A 23,161-nucleotide genomic window follows, 5' to 3' on the forward strand; every position below is an offset into this window, starting at 1 on the left:
ACCAAGCACAGGGATAGTTGTCCTATGATTAGTGACTTAAAATGATGCGTTTGAATAAGAAGACGCTGGTGACTAGCACCATCCTCGCTTTTTTCTTTTAAATCCTTGTGCTATTGTATACTAATATATTTTTTTATTTCTATTTCTACTAATGCTGAATGTTACTCGGGTGGAAAGCGTAATTGCCTTTTTTATTTACGTCCTTAAACCCTTTGCTAATGTTTCTGTCTGGGAGTTCTCAAAGCCAGGGTTCTAGGAGAGTTTGGCGTGCCTGAACAGAGCTGACCCACGAAATAATGGAGTAGGTCCGGCAGGGTGTGGGAGCAGGGCATTCTGTCAATAAAAGAACTCTCCTCTCTGCACACATGGCCAGTTAATTGGCCATTCTGGGAAGGTACAAATGGGGAGGGGGGCTTCAAGAATCGCTTGTGACAGTTAAGTGACATCCTCTGCTGAGCAACTTTGTTGGATTTCATCTCGGCCTCGCCTCTACCTCCTGTGGATTTTCTGTTAGATTCATCTTTACCATTTGGGCATCATCTTGTGGTCTCTGCTTCCAATCTGACTGCTTTGTGTACTGGCCTCCGCTTTATTCCTACTGTTTCCAGACCTTAAAGGGGGCTGTGTAGGGCGTTAGCAGGACCGAGCAATGGACTCAGCTCTCTGTTGAGAACTATACTATACTAACGACCACAAGGACTCCCTGTCCAGCAGCAAACTCACTACCTACCCCAGCGTTATGGTGACCACCTGAAGATAGAGAAAGGGGACTCTTCTCTGAATTCCTCCTCATGCAATATATTTCCTTTGTTCCCTTCTCTATTGCAACTGGAGTACTGACCTAAGATATAGTTGTGACTAAGAGTTAATGCGTTTGAAATAATAATACATTTTGAAGGCTTTGCCAAGCCAATTCACCCAAGTTGTCTTACCTAATACCCCCACAAGAAAAACCTATGAGGCAGGGAGGGCAGGTGTTAATAACCCCATTTGACCGATGAGTAAATGAGATTCAGAGAGGTTAGGTTAATTGCCCCAGATCTTTCAGACAGAAAGTAAGCACCTGGGTCTCTGATGCTAAACCCTGAGTTCTTTCAAAGGCGTCCACAGCATGTTGTGTAAAAAGGAAATGGCCCCCGGGGAAAGTGTGAGTGGATAGGGAAGGAGAAGGAGAGCAAAGAGCAAAGGATTAAGTGAGGAGGGAGGAAAGGAGTGATTTTCTTGGGTCTCTAGTTACTCTCATCTTTCTCCCAAGATGGAAGATTTGATGTTCACAAGACGCTGGCCTTATAAACCTCCAGGGAAGAAAGAAAGCTGAGGGCCTTGGTTTCTTCTTTCTCTCTTTCTTCTCCTCTTTCTAGGAGAGGATCTGGCTAGAGGCAGGGAGGGGCGGCCTGAGCTGTCCCAAGGCCAGTGTGTGGGAGTCACAGACTGGGCCTCCCCAGACAGAGCCTAACGCCCATTCTTAGGCTGGGCCCTCTACCTCTAGGTGCTGCACTGCCCTCAGGCCTGGGCCCTGCATGTGTGGAGGAAAGCCCCTGAAGCTCGCCTGGAAAAAGAAGCATGCTGGGTACCCTGGGAGGAGGCCTGGGCCCTGGGCTGGCTCTTGTGGACGGGCGGATGCTCCTGCTCTGCAGCTTCATCCTGGCAGCAGCTTTGGGCCAGATGAATTTCACAGGGTGAGTGGCTGCTCCACAGCAGAAAGGAGGACCACCGGGAGCTCAGGGACCGGGTGTCCCAGTGGGAAGGAGGCAGTCCTCCCAGGGCCTGCTCAGGGCGCAGAGTCAGGGCTTCGGTTCTCATCCTGAACCCACTTCCAACTCCGTAAACCCCCACTCTCATGCTCCAGCGTAGGACATGCAACTGTATTACTGTTTCTCTCCAAACCCGGAATGTTCTTTAAAATTTTTATTGATTAATTTTAGAGAAAGAGGAAGGGAGAGAGAGAGTGAGAGAGAGAGAGAGAGGGAGAGGGAGATCGATTTGTTGTTCCACTTATTTATGCACTCATTGGTTAATTCTTCTATGTGCCCTGACCAGGGATCTAACCTGCAACCTTGCTGTATCAGGATGGCATTCTAAACAACCCAGCCAAAATTCTTCTTCTTCTTTTTTAATGTTTATTTTATTGATTTTAGAAAGAGAGAGAGATAGGAATATCAATCTGTTCCTGTATGTGCCCTGACAGGGAATCTGCTCTTCCTGAGGATGCTCTAACCAACTGAGCTATCTGGCCAGGCCCCAAATCCAGAATTATTAATTATTATTATTATTATTATTACTTTTGTATTTTTCCAAAGTTAGAAGCGGGGAGGCAGTCAGACAGACTCCCACATGTGCCGGACCAGGATCACCCGGCATGCCCACCAGGGGGTGATGCTCTGCCCATCTGGGGTGTTGTTCTGCTGTTGGAGCCATTCTAGCGCCTGAGACGGAGGCCATGGAGCCGTCCTCAGTGCCCGGGCCAACTTTGCTCCAAAGGAGCTTGGCTACAGGAGGGGAAGAGAGAGATAGAGAGAAAGGAGAAGGGGAGGGTGGAGAAGCAGATGGGTGCTTCTCCTGTGTGCCCTGGCTGGGAATTGAACCCAGGACTTCAACATGCTGGGCCGATGCTCTACCGCTGAGCCAATCGGCCAGGGCCCAAATCCAGAATTCTTAATCGGGGGTTCTTTGGTAAGCTTTCAGGGCTCTAAGAATCCCCTGAAATCATACACACATTATTTTGTGTATGTACTTTTTTTTCTAAGGGGCAGGGTAGAGTTCCTAGCTTTCCACAAAGTTAGTAACCTTCAAAAGACTATGCACCCTACCACAGATGGAGGTGGTATTGTACTCTTTTAAATAACAACAAGCACCTGTTGTCTTCTCAGTCTCCCAAAGTTTCTGCCATAGAGCTTAGAGAGCAGGTTCATCATCCATGGTCTCAGAACCAGTCAGAGACAGAGCTGATGCCATCTCAGGCATCAGACCCCAGTGGTCACACTGCAGGCTGCTCAGTTACACCGTCTCCCACCCCCTTCAGAGGGGCACGGTAGAGCTCAGCTTCACTGGAAGACAGAATGAGGCTGACCCCCCACCCCTTCTTCCATGTCCTCAAACTCTTAGGAGAAAGCAGGTCAGGGCAATGAGCACTTGGGGCCACCGTTTGGCCCTGTAACCCCAGGATCAATTCCTCTCTCCCCTTAATTCCTTTTGTTCTCGCACGCTCCTCTCCACTCCACATTCCATCCCTATCTTTCCCTCTCTTGTCTTTGGGTTCATTAGCAGTATTGGCAGGTTTGATTTAGTCCACTGGATGGTCTGTTCTCGGGGGTAAAGACATTGCTGGCCCCAGGATGAAGGACATGTGTGCTTCTCAGAGTGACAAGTCCTTCTGTTCAGGGGTCCCTCAGCCTCCCGGAACCAGGTGCCTCCTAGCCTTCCCACCAGATCTCCTCAGCCTGGTCTCTTCTCCACGCTGCCTCCTCCATGCAGCACAAGCTTCCAAGAATCAGCCTTAATGGCTCCCTCCGCCCCTCCCCGTGTCTTTCCAGAGACCAGGTTCTTCGAGTTCTGGCTAAAAATGAGAAGCAGCTTGCACTTCTCAGGGATCTGGAGGGCCGAAAGCCCCAGAAGGTGAGGACTCCTCAAGGCTTGGGGACATGTTCTCTACTCCCTCACGGTGGCTTGTACCTTTGGCTCCCTGTCCTATTGCCCCCACCCCAAACCTGCTCTCTGATGGCTCTGCCAAAGATCACAAAAGTAGGGGCAAATCAATGATGGCTTCTCAGGAAAGGTTGGGAACACCTGCCCAGAAGGTTGGGTGGTTCTTGTTGGCTTTCCCCTCTGTCCTGGATAGGGGGATGCAAAGGAGACCCTGGCATCGGGAAATGTCCTAAAGCCACATGGGAGGAGGGGGACATATGTCTCTGGGTGGGATGCCTTGCAGCACACAGACTGGACACATCTATCTGCCAATTGAAAGAATCAAACAGGCTTAGCTTGGCAACCCTGTGTTTTATTTGGGCTTGTCTCCATCAGCCTGAGAATTGTTTTCCAAGAACATTTGTCCTCAGCAAGTATTCCACAATGGAAAACATTTTCTTCAACTATTATAATGGAAGGGATTTTGTGTGAGGGCTGTTAAAACAACCAGATATTTCTGGATGCAACCCAAAGTCCCTGTTCCTACTTGTATAAGTGCCTGTATTGTGAGTCTTTCCATTTTATAAACTGGGAAATGGGCACGGCATTCTGATAACCTGGGAATCCAGATTAGGCATCTCCTACGTTGGCAGGTTCAGGGCAGTGATGTCTTTCTCTCCTGTCCAGGGTTCTTCTCCATGTTAATGTCCCAGATGATGAGCAGACTCACTTTTAGCAACTTTTTTGGGCTCTTTGGATCAGGCAAAGTTGTAGTGTGAGCCTGGGTGATGAAGGTGCCTGAAATTAGGGACAGAAACTCAATGACTTGGAATTTTTTTTTTTTTTTTTTACTTTTGCCTATCCTTCTGCTTGACTGTAGGGTTTTCAGGATGGAACTGGGGCCCTTTTATCTCTGTGAAAGAAGATTACTTGTTTCTCCAGGGTCCCTCCAGGGTTGTGTGTCAGGACACGTGATGAACACAACCGTTTTTTTTTTCTTTGTGAACAGGTGGACTTCTGGCGCGGCCCAGCCAGGCCCAGCCTCCCTGTTGACATGAGAGTTCCTTCCTCTGAACTGAAAGATGTCAAATCTTATCTGAAGTCTCACAGCCTTGCTTACAGCGTCATGATAAAGGATGTTCAGGTGGGGTCCTCTCCCCACCCCAGCACTGCCTTTCTGGTTTGGGCTCAACTTGGATGGGAAAGACCCAGGGCTAAATACGGAGAGGGGAGATAGGAGGAAATAGCTTGGGCGTTAAAAAACTTTTTAGTTTATTTATTGATTGGAGAGAGAGGGAGAGAAGCATCAACTCGTTGTTCCACTTAGTTGTTCCATTTATTTGTGCACTCATTGATTGCTTCTCCTACCTGCGGACAGGTTGGATCCTGACCTGGGATTGAACCGGTGATATCAGTGCGCTAGGATGGTGCTTTATCCATTGAGCGACCTGGCCATGGCTGGCATGGTCTTTTTTAAAGCATTGTGGGGAGGCAGCACTGGAGGGCTCCTTTTGCCCTCTAACTGCTCCCTCCTGTCCCTTTTGTGACAGCCATCCATAACCAGGGACTTCCTTCATTCCAGAGAAGCCCAGGGTGAACTCTGCTGTGGCTTCCCTGCCCCTACCCTCATCGCAGCACGCAGGGTGCTGGACACTTCTCCCAGACAGGATTCTCCTAGAGAAACTGCTTTGCGAGAAGTGGTTGCAGACCTGCGCTTGGGTAGGGCGAAGGGAGACTTTATCTTGGGGACCCCTTTCCCCCTGGCCCCCTGGTTGCTGGCTGCTCCTGATAGTGTCTTTTCTGAACACTGTGGAATTCTATTTCAATTGTTTTGTCTTCAAGGAGCCTGCTTCCTCCAGCAATTTTGGGGGGGGGCGCCCCTCTGCAGACAATATAGTGTACCTGTAGCATGGTATCCACAGAGGTTCATTCCCAACCACGATGAGCTGCTGCTAATCTGGTCTCTGGGCCGCAGTGTGGGAACACAGTCTCCCGGAGCGCACACACTTGACACCACATGGCGAGGGATAAACGCATTAGGCGGCATTCCTTTCCCATGCAAGCACGGGGTCGGGGCACTTAGGTTCATTCAAAGACTTTTATCCTCATCAGGCACATCTGTTTCCCGCTCTGCATGTGGGGGGTGGGCTATTTCTCTAATTAAATCCCCACAAACAAAAATGGGGAAACTCCCACAGACAAGAGGGGCCGCCACATCAAAAGAAAGAGCGCTCAGTTCTCATTGTAGCCCAGGCCTGCATTTTGAAGTTTGCATGTCCCTGCTCCTGCTCCGTCCAGGAAACCCCGTCGCATTTGGCAAACAGACATGAAAAGGTCTCTAAAAAGTTTCTGTTGATTTCTGCACATCAGGAATGGCTCCAGAGGCACCTCCGACCCTCCCCCCCTGGCTCCACTGGAGCTGATCATCCTCATTCTCATCCGCATCTCCTCCCCCCACCGGGGTCCCCAGCTCTGGAATCCTTGGAGGTGGGGGTTGGGGGAGGAAGGGGGCGGGTTTACTCTCAGTAAATGCTCTGTACTGCCAGAGCTAACCCAGCCAGGCAGGATTTTCACCAACTCGCTCTGTCTGCAACGCATCAAGTTCTGATTGTCAGATTTGAGATCCGATTTGGGTTTGGAGAGAGCTGGGGCGGGGGCGTCTGCTGTGTTGAGTTGATTTGTGGTGATGATGGGGAAAGGTGTCCAGCAGGAGGACAGCTCAGGGGCGCTAACTGGAGGGGAAGGGACTTGCACCATTCGGGTTTTTGGCCTCCGGTCTGATGTTTTAGCTATTAACGCGTAGGCCTGGTTTCTCCCTGTCTTCTGGATCTTCTCAGCCCCAATTTTTGGCATCGCCTTTCCTACACGGTGGGCCCTCAACTGTCCTCTGAATTACTCCGGCAGGTTCAGGATGAGCATGCGCAGAGAGACACCTCTCCCCTTGGGGCCTCTCAAGGTTCAGCGTCATGCCCCAGCACCTACTGTAGAAACTGCCACTTAGCTGGGGCTTAATAAATGTTCGTTGAGTTAATGGATGTGAGAAGGAAAGGAAAGAGGGTGCTAGGCTGGGACAGGGCAGGAATGCCAGGGGCACTGGAGAGTTTTGAGGCGGGATGTGTCCCACCCTCCATCCCCCCAGGATCGGAAGGATGCTAGAGATAGAAGAAGTGGGCTCATTCGTTCTACCCACAGAGACAGAGATGCCTACTGTGTGCTGGGTATCGGGTAAGGTGCTGGAATACAAAGATGAGAAATTGGTCTGGTATCCAGGGGAGCTGCGTGGTGGGAGCGGGGAGTGGAGGGAGCGCACCAATGATGACAATGGAGTGGATGAGCGCACTGAGGGAGGGGGCAGGTTGCTATGGGAGCGAGGACAAGAGGCCTGGCAAATCTCTCTGAAAAGGTTGTAATTATGGTGTGGCTGAAGAGGGGAAAGCCCCCCGCCTCCATTGGCTGTGGGGCCCAGCCACCTCTTCAGGGTGAAGGGGTCAAGATTTTATCCTGAACCCCGTGGGGGAGCCAGTGGAGGTCTCTGACATGATCAGATTTGCATTTAAGAAAAATCCCTCTAAAATTGACAATGTTGAGTTGGGGACAAGAGCCTGGAGAGGCTGACAGGCGGGAAGGTGGTGAGGAAATTGCAGTGGGCCAGGCAAGAAATTATCTGATTCCAAGTGAGCTCTATTTGCATTTAATTTTTGTTCACCTCCTCGTTCTTTTCAGCCCTTTGGTTTCTTTCTTTCTTTCTTTCTTTTTTTTTCCTTAGGATGAGTCACTGTGGAAAAGCTTCACTTGAGCAATCAGCTCTGTGGATTTTAATGGCTTTTTTTCTGATTACAAAATTAATAAATATTCATGTTAAGTAATTTGGAAAATAGAGGAAAAGCACAAAGGAGAAAACAAAAATCACTCGTGCTCTGAGCCTCCACAGCAAAATACAATTTAGGGTAAATATTGCTTGACCAATCTCCCTTCTTGACTGAACCACTCCCATTAGCATACAAATATAGAGTTATTTCTCCCATCTTCAAAAAAACCCTCTTGTGATCCCTTTCCCCTCACCTCCCACTATCACTCCATCCCTCCGCTTCCCTGTAGAGCAAACCCAGAGATCTGCGCTCGCCTGGGGTGTCCCCCCCATCTTACTGGCCACTCCTTTGCATGTTGTCCTCCTGTTTCCCAGCTCTGTTCCTTGATCTCTTTTCTGTCCCCTCATCCAGGATCAAGGAATTGAATACCTTCAACCTCCTGACCACACCCATATTTACATGTCTGGCCAGACTCATCTATCTACCCCAAACTCCAGGCTCAGGTAGCTTACTACCTACTCAGCATTTCCACCGGATGTCTCATGGGCATCTCACACTTCACAGATCCAAACTGAGCTTCCCAGCCCCCCAGCCTCTAATCTCTTCCGCAGCCTTCTTCATCTCTGGAAATGGCAATGCCAGGCAAGAAACCTGGAGTCATCTTGACTCCTTGATAACATCCCATATCCAATCCATCAGCAAATCCATCAGATCACCTGTCAACCTGTATATGCCACACCCTCTTCTACCACCTAGGCTGACACTCCATCAGCCTTCACCTGGATTATTCCAGTAGTTTTCTAACTGCCCTCCCTGATTCCATCCTTGCCTTCTTATTGCCTGGTCTTACAAAGCAGCCAGAGGGGTCCTTTAAAAATACACAAATCTGACTATATCAATTTTTTGCTTAAAACTCTCAATGCCTTCCCAAATTGGTGTAAAAGCCAAACCCCTTATGATCTATGTCCCAACCCACATCGCTGACTATTTCCCTCTTGCTTGCTCTGCTTCAGACACCTGGACCTCCTTGTTGTTCCTCAAACTTGCCTGACCCAGTCCTGCCTCAGGGCCTTTGCCCATGCTGGTCCCCATAGCTGGAATGCTATTTCTGCAGATATCTGCATGGCTTATTCCCTCGCTGCTGTCAAAATCTTATTAGCACACCACCTTTTCACCTTATGATATTTACTGAGTTTTATTTTTATTTTATTTAGAAAATTTTTAATTGAATTTACTGGGCTGATACTGATTAATAAAATGATATAGATTTCAGGTATACCATTCTATGATACATCATCTGTATATTGTATTGTGTGTTTACCACGCAAAATCACGTCTCCTTCTACCACTATTTCACCTTATTTTATTTTGTAATTTTAAAAAAGTTTATTTATTGATTTTTAGAGAGAGAGAGAGGCAGACAGAAACATCAGCCTGTATGTGCCCTGACGGGGACCCAAACGTGCAACCCTTATGTGTCTGGAGTGGACAATGCTCTACCAACCAGCCACCCAGCCAGGGCTCCATTTCACCTTAATTTAAATTGTACCCTTCTTCCCCACACAGTTCCCTCCCTCCTTCCTCTGAATCACTTCTCTCCTTGGCACTTCCTGCCTTCTAATATCCTATGTAAAATAACTGACTTAGTTATCTCGTTTATTGTCCATCTCCGCTGCTAGACTATAAACTTCATGAGGGCGGGCCGTTTTGTTTTGTTGGCTGCCGTGTCTCTAGTGCCCCATGTGTGCTCAGCAAACACTTGTTTGGAAGAGATTCAGAAGTGGAATGCTCTTGCCTTGGGAGGGGGGCAGCTCTAAAGAGGAGAGGAGGCTAGTTTGGGATGAGTGCAGGAGAAGACAAGGGAAGGAGGAGGCCATCGTGGGCGAGGCTATTGTGGGCAAGGCCCCGAGGGAGAGGCCGAGTCTGGCTGCACCCAGGGGACAGGGACAGAAGAAGGGGCAGGTGCTCACTGACTCACCCAAGTGACCATTAATATGGGCAATCTGCCATCCCAGGTCCTACTCACACCACTTCCCTCTGCAGGAACCCAGACTTCCTGGTCATACCTTGCAATGACTAGTCCATCAGAGAGCCCGGAGTCATCCCAACAGTTACAATTGCTGTCCTGTCACTGTCACCATCACCATCATCATGGCTAGTATTTACTACATGTTAGGCAATGTTCTAAGCATTTTACGTGCACTAACCCATCTAATGTTTATGAGAACATGTGCTAGAGTATGTGATAACATGACATTTTATGAAGACACAGAGAAATGAGTAATTTTTCCAAGTTAGTGACAGTGTCTCAGTTTCATCTGAGACAGTCTGGCTCCAGGCCTGGCACCCTGTGCTCTTGTGCCATCTGCCTCCTCAGAGGTTGTCCCTGTTGCTGGTGTGGCGTTTTAAGTTTCTCTTTTGGGCACTGAAGTCGCAGTTCAGCCTTCCTCTCTGAGGGGAGTCCATTCTGACACCTCCGATCTGTAGGCATGGATTGTGGCCGCCACTGGCCGTGTAGCTGCTGTTGCAAATGTTAGGCCTAGAAGAGAAGGCCAGGGACAAAGGAGGAGAGGTACTACTGTTGTCCTGGGGTGGGGGTGGGGGCCTGAGCTGATCTCTTACAGGGCACCCACTGTTTCTCTGAACTGTGTGCTTTATGTCTGTGGTTGGAGTTCCTCTGCCCAGCATGAGTTCCCTCAGGTGTCAACTTCTTTTTCTGGGACCCTCAGTCTCCTCCCCTCCCCCTTCCTGGAGGTGCTGTTCTTTGCTTAATGTCCCCATCCTTCCTTACTCCTGTCATAAATCAATTCACACCCAAGTATTACTTTCCCTGTCAGGTTATGGCTTCCAGGGAGGCAAATGGCTTGCTTCTGAGATTTGCTTTTTTTTCTTCTTCTCTTTCCTTTTCTTCTCTGAGAAGCCTGACAAGGCTGTAATTAGGCATTCCTGAGCCTGTGGCAAGACTGCATTCTTAGTTCTCCCATCCCCTTTCCTCAGCCCTGTGAGGGGAGCAAACATCTGTGTCTTTTTCAGGCCAGGGTAGATTAATGTTCCTGGAATTGGGGCCCAGCTGCGAGGGCTGAGCATTCCCAATTTGTAAGCGGGTGTCATATCCATTCACAAGGCTGGGAGGGTGTTTGGAAAGATATTTGCAGTGTGGTGCCGACTTCCCATTTGCCTCCAAGCTGTTGTGTGGAACAAAGGACAGGCTTAATGGGAGCTGTCTTCCTGTGGGTGTCCCTGGGCTGCGTGGGAAGTGCTGGCCCCACTGGGCCTTTCCTCCCAATTTCTCCTCCCTGTCCCGTACCTCCAACCCACTGCCTCAGGCCCTCCGATGGACCCCAGGAAGTTAGACTCATGGACCTTTGGCTTCATTCTGGTGCGAGCAGAGCCAGATCACATGGGCCCTGACTCTGGGTGCCCTGGACTCTGTCCCCTGCAGCTTGCATCACACAGCTGGCAGTGACAGGCACACATCGGTGGGCTGCTGAGACTTCCACTGGTTTTCTTGGGAGAAGACACATTCCTTTTGTCAGAGCTTCCCAGGGTGGTGCTCGTGCCAGCGAGGGTCAGGACTCTTCCGGCCATCCTTAGCTCCACCAGCAACCCAGCTTTGCCCAAGGGGGACCGTCTTCAGCCGGGCTAGTTCCGTTACAAAACACTGCCAGTACAATGGCCTCATGTGTTGTCGGGTGTTCAAAAAGAAAATAAAAAGAGCCCCAAACATGGATTTCCATTCCTATTTTAAAACCCGTGCACTTGAGCAAGACTGTGGGTGAGCCGACTGGGGCAGCCGTGCCAGGTGGGCCGGAGGCGGGCGCGGAACTGCAGACTCCATGGCTGCTCCTGTCTTGTCGCCATTGGGGCTTTTGTTTTTGTTTTAGTATTATTTATCCATTTCGGAGATTCTGCTTATGGGGGTAGTAGAACGATGTAGCCAAAAATGTAAAAGCAGAGATGAGGAAAAAAAGAAGTGTCAAATCATAATCCTTCCATCCTCACAGGCGTCGTTAGCATTTTGGTATATTTCTTTTGGCATTTTAGTATCTTGTTCTTGGCTTAGGATATTGCTCTTTAATTATGTTAAAACACTTTTTAATTGCAAGAATAAGAGGACAGGCTTTTCACCTGTTGTTAACGTTTTACACATTTGCTCACTCTCTGTGTGTACACACAGACACAGAGATATATCTATATACATAGTATGTCTGTATCTCTATGTGTGTATATCTGTATTTATATCCATATCTCTCTAGATATAATTCTTGTTAGCTTGGATAGCGAGCTAACCTCATGGAACCCAAGGCTGGGAATAAGGATATGTAGTTTCTTATCTCCACTCTGCCCCTTGTTAATTTTGCCATCAAGTTTCTTCACCTCTTTAACTAGCTTTATCTCTAAAACATGAATCGTTCATTCTTGCCCAGTCCTCTGGTCACCTGACCAGATCAAATGACATAACTGAGGTTAGAGAAGCCCAGTAAACCAGACAGCTCCGGCTGAAGCAAGGCATCAGCAGGACTTACTTGCAGGCCGCACGCCGGGGACTCTGGGCTGAGGTCCGCAGCTTTCCCAGAAGCCTCTGTGGTGAAGGGGCTCAGGCACTCCCCCGGCCGCAGTCCGTGCTGAGTCCTAGGCTGCCTTGGTCCCCGGATGCCAATGTAAGGGTATGTAAACGTGTGGGGAAGGGCACCTGCTCACCTCACAGGGTCCCAAGATGGGAAAAATATTCCAGGATAATGTGGGAGGTCAACCCAACCCAGGCACGATGCTGCTCTCTCTGTGGTCAGTGGGAAGTGGCAACTGAGGATAATGCCAAATTGAGAGCCAAGGGCATTGCTTTCCACTCGCCTACACTTGTGCTTGAGGAGCAGTTAAGATGGTGAGTGAAAGTCTGTTGTGTTGGCACTGTAATCATATTGATTTGGGCTGGCTTTCCAAATGGCTTGGATGCCAATTGTCTAGGCCACTTCCTGGGGGGAAAGTGGATGACGTGGGTCGGGAGCCCTCTGTTCCCCCGGGGGTCAGTGTTCACAGCTCAGTGTCCCAGCCCACCCCTTCCCATCTGACCCGAGCTCCTGTCACCTAGGTGCTGCTGGATGCGGAGAGGGAAGCCATGGTGAGATCGCGCCGGCTGGAGCGCAGTGCCAGCAGCTTCAGTTACTCCTCTTACCACACCCTGGAGGAGGTAGGGCTGCCTGGTGAAGCTCTGGGCTCGATTTTCCCTCTGGGTCCTTAGGGAATCCAGATTCAGAACTCGGGGGTCCCTGGGAGACTGTGAACTGACGCTGGGGAGTGCGGAGCGGACAAGGGAGGAACATCTGTTAGGTAGACAGGTCTGCTGCAGAGACCCAGAAGCCAGGGTTCAGATAGAGGGGACCACTGTCAGCCTACGGCAGGTACGGAGCCAGAGTGACAGACCTGCTCTGTGGAATGCTGAGGCAGGGTCTGTCACTGGCCAGAACGGAGCATGTAGAGGCACCTTCATATCTCGTGCTCTGCCTAGGGATCCAGGGGTCTTGACCTCCCCACAACCACTCCTGGTGTTAAGTGGCCCCAGCTGTGGGTACTGGAGTGTCGAAAGGGCAGGAAGCCAGGCACACTGGAGAACTATTTTGTAGAACAAACAGAGTTGCCTTCAGTTGGAGAAAATTCATGGTCACAGTTACAGCCAATTAGGGCAGGCATGACTGTTTGTGACTTGTCCATGAAGGAGAATGTGCAAAGGGAGACAGAGACACCCAGCCCAGAAAGAAACTCAAGGAGCAACTTCCCATGCCTTGATGGGACAGCTAGGCATTGTCCACTTTATCATATCATCTCCACTCTTCCCATTTCACAAGGCCCATAATAGAGGACCTATTCTCTTCCATAGTTAATTAATTCAATGATATGTATTGGAAGAATAAGAGAATAAATTAATATAGCCTGTCAGTATTTATTGATATCGGAGATAAATAACCCTGCTTTCAAGTGGCTTAGAATCTAAAAGGAGCAAGAAGACCAAAAACGACACTGTGAAGTCTATGAGATCTGTCAAATGTCTTAAATGGAAATGAGAGAAACTTCCATCCTGAGAGCATCTTGCAGGTCAACCCTAGGCACTGATAGGCTGAGCACATGCAGTTCTTGCAGGCAAAGGCTTAGTTAGCTCCGCATGATAGAGAGAAGCCTGGGAACCCAGGTCTATCACTGCTTGTTGCCTTAAGCCTGGAGGTTGTCTTCTTGTGGTTTTTGATCTGGGTTCTTTCAGGTCCTTATGGGAGGTGGGAAAGCACTAAGGAGGGTAGGGTGGGAGAAGGAGACTATTCCAAGAGGTCCTGGGGCCCACCCTCTTCTTGCTTCACTGCCCATCTGATAAACTTCATTGCTTTCAGATATATAGCTGGATTGACAGCTTTGTAACTGAGCATGCAGATATTGTCTCAAAAATTCAGATTGGCCACAGCTTTGAAAATCGGTCCATTCTTGTACTGAAGGTAAAAGCTATCAGTGTTGACCACTGGACTCTATAAGGAGAACCCCTGGCATAAGATTGAGCTCATGTTGGGTCGTGGCTAGGTGGGAGTTTTAAGGAAAGACAAGATGTGTATGCTCCTGTCCTGAGGTGACCCATACACGTTGGGATCATGGAGATCAGGGACTCACCCTTGTAGGCATGGGCATGCCTGGGTCAGGAAGTAGGTGGGAGGGTTGCTATGAAGATGGAACGTAGAATGCCAGTCGTCACCCTGAACTTGGAGTGTGAGTGTGGGTGAGTCAGCATTATTTCTGTTTCTTCCATTGTTGCATTTGTTAGATGGGAAGAGAGGTGCATAGAGGCCTCGATTACAAATGATGGAGGTTATCTGGCTCAGGCAGCCCCACAGATAGGTCTGAGTCTGTGGAGAGACCTCCCAGCTCTTTACAAGGACCAATGAAAACAGAGTTTGAGCAAACTTGGCAGCAGTGGTGCCCTTGGTCATGAAAGAGGCAGGATAGAATGTGGAACCCCTTGAGACAATTCTTAGGATGTGCCCCAAAGGGCACTCCGCAGCATAGACTGTGCAGGGCATTGATATCCAGCAACCGGAGAAGTAGCACTGCTGTGCCTGCTACAATGTCCGGGGACCTTTCCGGAGGGCCAAGATCTCACCAAACCAGGGACCTGACTTTGCCTGTCCTGGTGGTGATTTCCCCAAGGGGTCGACCATGTTCTCTCTTTAATGTTGTCTCAGACCTTGTTACTCAGAGTGTGGTCCTTGCACCCGCAGCAGCGGTATCCCCGGGAAGTTGTTAGAAATGCCCAATCTCAAACCCCTCCCCAGACCGACTGGATCAGCATCTGCATTTTAGTAGAGTGCCCAGGGGATTCCTGTGCCCTTTAAAGTTTGAGAAGGACTAGAAGTATCTCAGAGACTCTCAAACCTGGGAAATCCTATGCTTCTAGCTGGATCTCTTTGCTCTCTGGGAGCACCACTGTGTTGCTAGGGCTTCAACACATGTACCCTTCACGGGTTCACGCATAGGTACCTGCATGTACAGCTTCCCTTTCGGGCACCAAGGGCCACCCCGAGCAGTGAGGATACACCTGGGGCTCCTTCCAGGCAGCCTAAGGACAGCACAGTGGCTGTCTTGGTTCAAACCTGTTTGGCTCCTGCGGTTCTTCCCCAGTTCAGCACTGGAGGCTCCCAGCGCCAGGCCATCTGGATTGACGCTGGAATTCACTCCCGGGAATGGATCACCCATGCAACCGGCATCTGGACTGCCAAGGAGGTCAGCATGGCAGTGGGGGCGGGAGCTGCTTGACGGTGTAAGTGTTCCTCCAGTTGAAATATTATACTTGGTTTTTTTAAACTCAGGATGCTCTCTGCCCTCCTGCCCTTTGGAACAGCTGCCAGCTGGTCTTGTGCAGCACAGAGCTCACATCTAGCCTCTGCCTTCTAGTTGCTTAAAATCCAAGCCCTCGGTTCTGTGTGAAGGATGCACCCAATGGCCAGATGTCCCCTCTGCCTGTAGCCACTGGCTGTGCAAATGTCCTGCTCCACCGTGGAGGAGAGCCCTGCAGGGCCTCCCAGCCCTCACCCTCCACCCATTCTGTCCTTTCTTGCAGATTGTCAGTGAATATGGCAAAGATCGCATCCTGACAAACATCCTGAACGCCATGGACATCTTTCTGGAGATCGTCTCCAACCCTGATGGGTTTGCTTTCACCCACAGCATGGTGAGGGCACCTGGGAGGGAGGGGTCAGGGGCCAGGGGTCCCATTGGGTGGAGGGAAGAAAGGTTACTTTGGCTTTGGGAAGCTGGGAGGAGGTTCCCTGGGGGTCAGCCCCTTAGGTTCCTTGCCACGCCTCACTAAGGCTGATGGGCTGCTCAGTCCTGAAGTCGTGGTTCTTGTCCTCAGCCTCCCACCTGCTGCCCAGAGTGCTCAGGCATCTGCCCTCACCCCGGCTTTAACCACCAAGAGTCTGATCCAGCCTTGGTCCAGCCCCATGGCGGCCCCATATGCCCTAGAGAATCCCTCCCTCACCAGACCCCCCAGCTGGTCCGCCTTCCTAGGCCAGGCCTGGGCCCAGCAATGAGGTCATCCATCCTGGGCTTTCTCAGAACCGCTTGTGGCGGAAGAACAAGTCTAGCAGACCTGGGATCCCCTGCATTGGTGTGGATCTGAACAGGAACTGGAGGTCAGGCTTTGGAGGTATGACAACCTGCCGGACGCGGGGGCAGGGCTGGCGAAGGGCTTTGCCCTGGACACGTCTCCCACACAGTAGAGTTATGCTGCCTCTTAACTTAGGAGGCACCACAGTTAACTCTCACAAGTGAGCCATGGCCAGGGACAGGCACGCACGTGCCTAGATTGGCCGTGGGATCTGGAGACAGGCTGCACACATGTGTGAAATGTATACACATGCTAAGCCTTCATGAGAAACATGGAAACAGCGTCTTGCGTGGGGACTAACTGCAAGGGTCAAATCTGAACTATGGCAGAGAAGGGCTTAAGGAGGTACACAGTAATCTTGTTGGTTATTTAAAACCCAGAGTTTATGAGGCCCCTCAAATGCCTCTAGCCCTTCCCTGAAGAGAGCAGGCCACAAGAAAATACCTCCAAACTCATTTCCTGAGAGCTGTGACCTGAAACGTGCCCTCTGGGGAGGCCAGAGCAATACTTCAAATATAGAATAAGCCAATTCCTTATCATCAACACCACTTGAGCCTGGTTTTGATTTTGACCCAATTACTTTGTAACCCTGGGCTGACAGGATGGGGGGCGGGTATCTGCGGGGCTGTGTGATTCCTGGGAGGGGTAGTAGTGGTGGTGGGGAGTATCTGCCGGGCTGTGTGATTCCTGGGAGGGGTAGTAGTGGTGGTGGGGAGTATCTGCCGGGCTGTGTGATTCCTGGGAGGGGTAGTAGTGGTGGTGGGGAGTATCTGCCGGGCTGTGTGATTCCTGGGAGGGGTAGTAGTGGTGGTGGGGAGTATCTGCCGGGCTGTGTGATTCCTGGGAGGGGTAGTAGTGGTGGTGGGGAGTATCTGCCGGGCTGTGTGATTCCTGGGAGGTGTGGGCAACTTCCTCCCCAGTCCCTGTTCATCCTGACTGTCTCCTTTACTGTGCCAGGGGCATAGAGACTAGTTGAGGAAACTGAGGCCTCCAGGAAGCCCAGAGATAAATGCGCAGACCTGGAAACGCAGCACTTTAATGGGCGGGATGCTGGGTCTCAATGGGCCATTGTCCAGAGGAGAGAGTTGTACGGGCAAAGCCCTTGGCCTCCAGATGTGGCACCATCTCTCTGTTGGGGGATCGGGGTTTGGCTCCACAGGAGACAGTGCCCTTGCTGTTGCAAAGCAGATCCACAGATGGGTGGCTAAACCAGTGAGGTAGAACATTCTAGGGCTGGATGCCCGTCACTTTGAAAATCTGGCTTCTTTGAGTCTGTTCTCATTGAAAAATGCAAACGGCTCTGAAGCATCCGGAGAAAAGTGTGACCCCACCCCCCAGACCCCAATGGAGAGTTTCCTGAAATTCCGAGGCTGTGTGACGAGCCGCTTCTGATAGGGAACCCAACTGTGTAAAATCAGGCATTTCCACCTCCAAATGGCCAGACAGCTGCCCCAAGTGATCATCTGGGTGGGCCCCTCGGAACTGGCTGCAGTGCGTACTCACAGACCCTGGGGCAGACTGGCTAGTGAAAAGACAAATTAGTTCTTAAAGAAAATAATGTTTGGGGTTTCACCACAGGAAAAAACATCAGTATACACACCCTGTAAAAAAAAATATGGAAAAGAAAGCCCAGAGGGGACAAAAAGCTCCCATAATCCCACTACCCCAAGATTACAGGTTTTAATAATTTACCATGTCCTTCCAGAGATCTCCCCTTGCTACAAATTACATTTTTAGAGAAGGAAAAATAAATAGCTAATGAATCCATTAGCAGCTACTTGGGAAACAGACGGACTCAGAGGGCTTTGTGAACGTCAGAGAAAGGCAGGCAGCTAATTCCTATTTGGTCAGGGCAAGATTGGTTTATTCTGCTTAGCTCAAACCAGAACTAATGGCCTGAAGTGTTCCTCCATATTTGGGCAAAGCCACCTGGTCCTTGGCAGGGGGGCCGCTTTCCATGCGTAGGCTGCAAACACAGACAAGGCTTTCAGCCTCCCCCACTCTGCTCATCTGTTGCTATTTGTCATTCATCAAGTGTAGCAGGTGCAGAAGCTTGGGCAGACACAACAGTCAGGGCCACTGTTCACTGGGCTGACTCCAGCCGTCGGACTGCTCCTCACCCCTTTGCTCCTTGCAGGCACATCCCCTTCTAACCAGAGTCCTCTACCCCAGGTGAGGACCTGCATACCAAAAGGGGATGTTCTTTCAGGGGACAGGATTGCTTCTGGCTGGGAATAATGAGTGTCTGGGTTGGTGACTCAGGCAGGAAGATTTTGTTTATGGTTTTATTCTTGCCTTAATTTAATTGCTGTGCAAATGAGTAATCTGTAGATCATCCCACCCACCTGAGCTGCCCTTACCTGCGCTCTCAGGGAGGAGTGGTTTGCTCCAGCTCTCTGGCCAGTCCACTGCCCTGGGGGTCAAGAGGGGTGCTCTGGCACCCCTCAGGAAGCTTCAGAAATTGGGGTGACCCCTGACCTCTGGACCAGGCTTGTTTGCAGTCATTTCAAGAGGAGGAACTGGAATGGCTCTTTGCAAATGTGACCAGCCAGCCCGGCCCTCCACAACATGGCCCTTGGGGAAGAGAGAAAGACGGAATAGGAGGGAAAGAGGAAGGAAAGAGATGGGGAGCAAGAAATTTAGGAGGAGATGGGAACAAATTAAATTTGTGAACAAAATGGAGGCACAGCTCCTCTTGGCCCTCTCCCCCAATGTAGGTCCCAGAGAAGAATTTTCAAAGACTTGTACCTGGGTTCCCAGACCAGCCTTGGGCAACCATGGAGATTGGTTCTATTCTCCTGGCCCCCAGTCCACGTGGCTTCTGGGGCTGTGGCTGTGGCATGGCTGGAGCAGACACTGAGTTCGAGCATTCAACTGACCCAAGCCCTCCCCATAGTAGTGGAGGGTCGGCAATGAAGGGGCAGCTCAAAGAGGTCTGTGCTCATAGGGGAAGCCAGGTTTGGAGACCTAGAGTTTCCTCTGGAGGCAACTGCTGAGGCAGGATCACCTCTTTAATGGAGCCACAGTTAGGACTTAACCAAAGGACAGGCCCAGGGAGCTCCTTATGGGGCCCTAGGGTTGCTGAGTCACAGTGTAGCTACGCTCCTCTGGTATATTAGACTAGGGCAGTGGTTCTCAAACTTTTTGAAGTCCGGGCGCATTTAAAATCCTACAAATAATTGTAGGCGCACTACATACAAATTTCTGAGAAATATGTTATAATAATTAAGTCAAATATTAAAGAAAAAAATATAAAGTCCAAGTGTGCTTTTATGGTAATTAAACAAAATAAATACGACAAAATTCAATTTATTCTGACATTAAAAATACATTTTTTGAGTTATGCTGTTTAGAATTCATACAAAAAGAGGGGTTAAAAATTAAAAAATGACCAAAAAGTTATCTTTTTATATATATAGATACATTCTTAGTAAGATTTAGTAAATTTGGCAGGTCCCAGAGCAAATGTGTTAAGTTTTTTCATTCTTGTGTTTATGAGAAACATGAACCTGATGTGTCCTAGCGATTTCTTCAATGTTTGGGCATATATTTGAAAGGCAAACTCTCATTTCCTCATCAATATATTGAAGAATTCCTCTCTTTTTACTCTTAATTGTGTTGAGTGCAGAAAACCCCCACCATATATATCATCTTAACTTTACACCAAACAAAGGATAGAAGAAACTTGCCTCCAGTCTTTCCGGGGAACATGGAGGGTAGTGTAAACAATCCAGCACCACAGCTTAACAGCCTTTTGCAACCTAATCAGGCAAGTGAGGTGAGGGGTTGGGCAGACTGTCAGCTTAGAGCCAATTCCCCACATCTGTCCCCCAAAAATCTAAACTCCAAAAACCCTGTTGGTTGTTTGGTCCCCAACAGGCACATATTTCTCTGGAATGCCATAGGGCACACCTGGAAATCTTCTAGGGCACACCAGTACACCCTGGTGCACACTTTGAGAACTACTGGACTGGGGTATGTGGCAGTAACATACACCCCTCCCAATCTCAGTGTCTCAACACAATAAAAGTTTGTTTTCATGCACACAAAGTCCAATGTGGGCAGGTGACTCTCTTCGGCAGGTCTTTTCCAATGGTGACAGAGGGATCCAGGACAATTCTTCCATCTAGAGTTTTTTTGCTGCCGACCACACAGATAGAAGAAAGTGTGGAGGAGCCATGTTTACTCTTAACAGCCTTGAGCTAGAGGTGGTGAGTCATTACTGTACACATTCTTATTGGTCAGGAGTAGTCATATGACCTCAACCAAACTGCAAAGGAGGCTGGGAAATGTAGAGGAATACATGGATATTTTGTGAGCACTAAGTATTTCTCCCAAACCTGGGAATCTGAACAGTTTGATGGTTTTATTTTACTTCTAGGAAATGGTTCTAATGACAACCCATGCTCAGAGACTTATCGTGGGCCCTACCCTCACTCGGAGCCAGAGGTGGCTGCTATAGTGAACTTCATCACAGCCCATGGGAACATCAAGGCTGTGATCTCCATCCACAGCTACTCTCAGATACTCATGTACCCTTATGGCCAGTCACTGGAGCCTGTTTCAAACCAAGAGGAGTTGGTGAGATTGGCTGCTTAGGGCTTGGGGGAGGCATCTGGCAGATGGTTCAAGCCCTCACTCTGAAACAAGGGTCTGCACCAAGTGAGCCTATGGTAGGGAGGAGGGGGGAGGTTGTTTTCCTATGTGACCAAGTCCAAAGCTGCAGGTGCTACGTTCCCTTCTCACTGAAAGCCATCTACACATGCAACTTCTAGGTCTCCTAACTCCCTGCGTCTGAGCAGCTGGTGGGGGTGTGGGGCTGAGGGGTGACCCGGCCTCTCAGCCTCTGGATGTCATCTTGCAGCACAGTCTTGCCAAGAGAGCAGTGCAGGCCCTGTATGAGGTCCACGGGATCAAGTATACTTACGGCAGCATCAGCACCACCCTCTGTGAGCGAGCCTTCCCCTGGCTGCTTCTCCAGGCACCGCGTCCACCTGGGGTGGGACAGGTGCAGGCTTGCTGCGGACTGCAGGCCTGCATTGCCAAGGGCAGTGTCATGGTCTAGCTGGGCTGAGCCCGATCTGATTTCCTCACCAGGGAGTGGCTTCTTTGTAGCACTCATCCGTGCATGGTGCCCAGTGCCTGGCTTTCTGCAGCATTCCTGGAGGGCAAAGATACTGCACCTAGTGTCTTCAGAGAACTTTCTTTTTGCTGGGGCAGAGGATGGGCTGGGTGGGCAGGCTGTGGCCTGGGTTAAGGTCTGGTTGGGAGGCTTGGTGTGGTCTAGGGTAGGCAGGGGTTTGGCTTCCAGGGTTCACTTTCCACTCAGGATATCCCTGTACTGTGTGGCCACACCCTGTTCTTCCATTCAGGGACATTTCTGTGCCCTTTTGTATCCAGATGTGGCCAGTGGGATCACTATTGACTGGGCCTATGACAATGGGATCAAATACTCCTTCAGCTTTGAGCTCCGGGACACAGGGAACTATGGCTTCCTGCTGCCTGCCGCACAAATCATCCCCACGGCTCAGGAGACGTGGGTGGCGATTCGGACGATTATGAAGCACACCCTGAATCACCCCTACTAGTGGCACAGCCGAGGGCAGAGCAGGACAGTTCATCCTCTTCTCCTGAACCCTAAGTTATACACCCCCTGCTTAGGGCTTGGGGGAGGCATCTGGCCCTACCCCAAGCCCCTACCCCAACCCCTTAGAAAATAAAAGCAAGTTTGAATAGTCTTGGCAGCCTCTTGTACATGGCCACTTCCCTTTTGGGCTCAGCATTGAATGATAGCTCGAAATACCTTTTCTCTCTGCAGGGATTCAGGAGGAGGAGGGGCCTGCAGGCCTTACTTTTCTTCCTCCTGTGGCATTCTCAGGGCCCAGAACAGACAACTCACCCCCTGGGAGCTGCTGACATACACATTGTCCCCTTGGTGGTATTTACATCTTAAGATGACCGGGGAGGGAACGATGTTTGATGGAAGAGAGGGTCTCTGGTGTTGGCACTTCCAGCCCCTTGAGGGAGAGGTGGGCACAGAGAGGCAGCCTCTTTCTCTTCCTGCTTCATGCGCACACTCGTTGGGGGCCAGGGCACATTTCAGAGACCCCCACTCAGTAGATCCCACTTACCCCATAAATGGAAGTTAACCAGCCACTGGATGTGACCTGCTCTTCCTGGGCACCCTCATGACTTCCCTAGCTAGACTTGGGACCACAGTCACAGCCCGCCATAGCCAGTGCAGCAAGGCACCACACAGTCAAGGAGAAGGAATTCTTTTTTTCATCCTCTTCACTGTGGTCATCCTGGTGGTCACACACTGAGTTGTTAGTCTAGGCCAGGTCATGTGCTGAGTAGACACTTTCTCAAAGGGAGAGAAAGTGGTGATATTTTGAGATGCAAATGAGGTGTCTTCCCCTCATCCTTGGGCTTCCTTGTACTGGTTGACTTCCTCAACACTAGGGAGCAGAATAATAAGTCTATTTGCCCTTCCCTCAGGGGAAGGCAGATACCCCCAAGCAGCAAGAGATCAACTGGAGAGCCGAATGATTTTGTGTAAGGCTGAAGCAGAAAGCACGACTTTTATTCACAAGAGTCAGACTTTTGTTGTTGCTGTAAAAGAAAAGAATTGTGGGTATCCATGAGTTGGCCCCTGCAGGATGCCGAGCACAGGATTTTGTTATAAACCAGACAAGGAAGAAAGCAGGGTGAAATCAGAACAAGTCCCCCTTCCTACCCAATCTGTAAAAGAACACAGAGGTTGGACTAGTTAATGGAAGGTGGAGATCAGTAGTGATTAAAACTCTAGGTGAGACCCATTCCAATATGGTGCCTGAGCAACAGATTAACAGTGGTTGAGTAAGGGGACTGGGCAGGTGATTAGAGGAAGCCCTGAGCCTGGGTACACCTTAGCAGAGCAGCTGCTGAGAGCTCTGAGCAGAGAAATGAGAAGGTTCCAGGTAAGGAGGCAAGAAGGCCAAGCCCAGGGAAGATGGCCATGCCTAGGGCCAGCAGTGCCACGTGGGAGGCCTGAGGAAGTCAGGGAAATGAACCCCCGAAGAACCCTGATCATCTCCAGGGGATGAGC

The 23,161-nt window shown here is 50.0% G+C and overlaps 1 protein-coding gene across 2 annotated transcripts; it reads left to right on the forward strand.

The window, feature by feature from the left end:
* The first annotated feature begins 1,563 nt into the window (after positions 1-1,563).
* CPA5 (carboxypeptidase A5) lies at positions 1,564-21,796 on the forward strand. Of its 2 annotated transcripts, XM_066255263.1 has the most exons (11): positions 1,564-1,679; positions 3,534-3,615; positions 4,634-4,768; positions 12,523-12,621; positions 13,811-13,912; positions 15,087-15,188; positions 15,526-15,636; positions 16,023-16,113; positions 20,456-20,655; positions 20,939-21,023; positions 21,475-21,796. In XM_066255263.1, exons 1-11 carry the CDS (start codon positions 1,564-1,566, stop codon positions 21,660-21,662), a joined length of 1,311 nt encoding a protein of 436 aa, XP_066111360.1. In that variant the 3' UTR covers positions 21,663-21,796. The 2 variants fall into 2 exon arrangements, with proteins under 2 accessions (XP_066111360.1, XP_066111362.1); XM_066255265.1 differs by lacking the exon at positions 20,939-21,023.
* Positions 21,797-23,161: the final 1,365 nt, after the last annotated feature.

Source organism: Saccopteryx bilineata, chromosome 2, assembly GCF_036850765.1.
Source record: "Saccopteryx bilineata isolate mSacBil1 chromosome 2, mSacBil1_pri_phased_curated, whole genome shotgun sequence".
NCBI classification, from domain to species: domain Eukaryota; kingdom Metazoa; phylum Chordata; class Mammalia; order Chiroptera; family Emballonuridae; genus Saccopteryx; species Saccopteryx bilineata.

Coding starts and splice junctions, on each gene's coding strand:
- CPA5 (XM_066255263.1), top strand. CDS start 1,564: ATGCTGGGTACCCTGGGAGGAGGCCTGGGCCCTGGGCTGGCTCTTGTG. Junction 12,622..13,810: donor CTTACCACACCCTGGAGGAG/GTAGGGCTGCCT, acceptor CATTGCTTTCAG/ATATATAGCTGGATTGACAG. Junction 16,114..20,455: donor CTGGAGGTCAGGCTTTGGAG/GTATGACAACCT, acceptor TTTTACTTCTAG/GAAATGGTTCTAATGACAAC.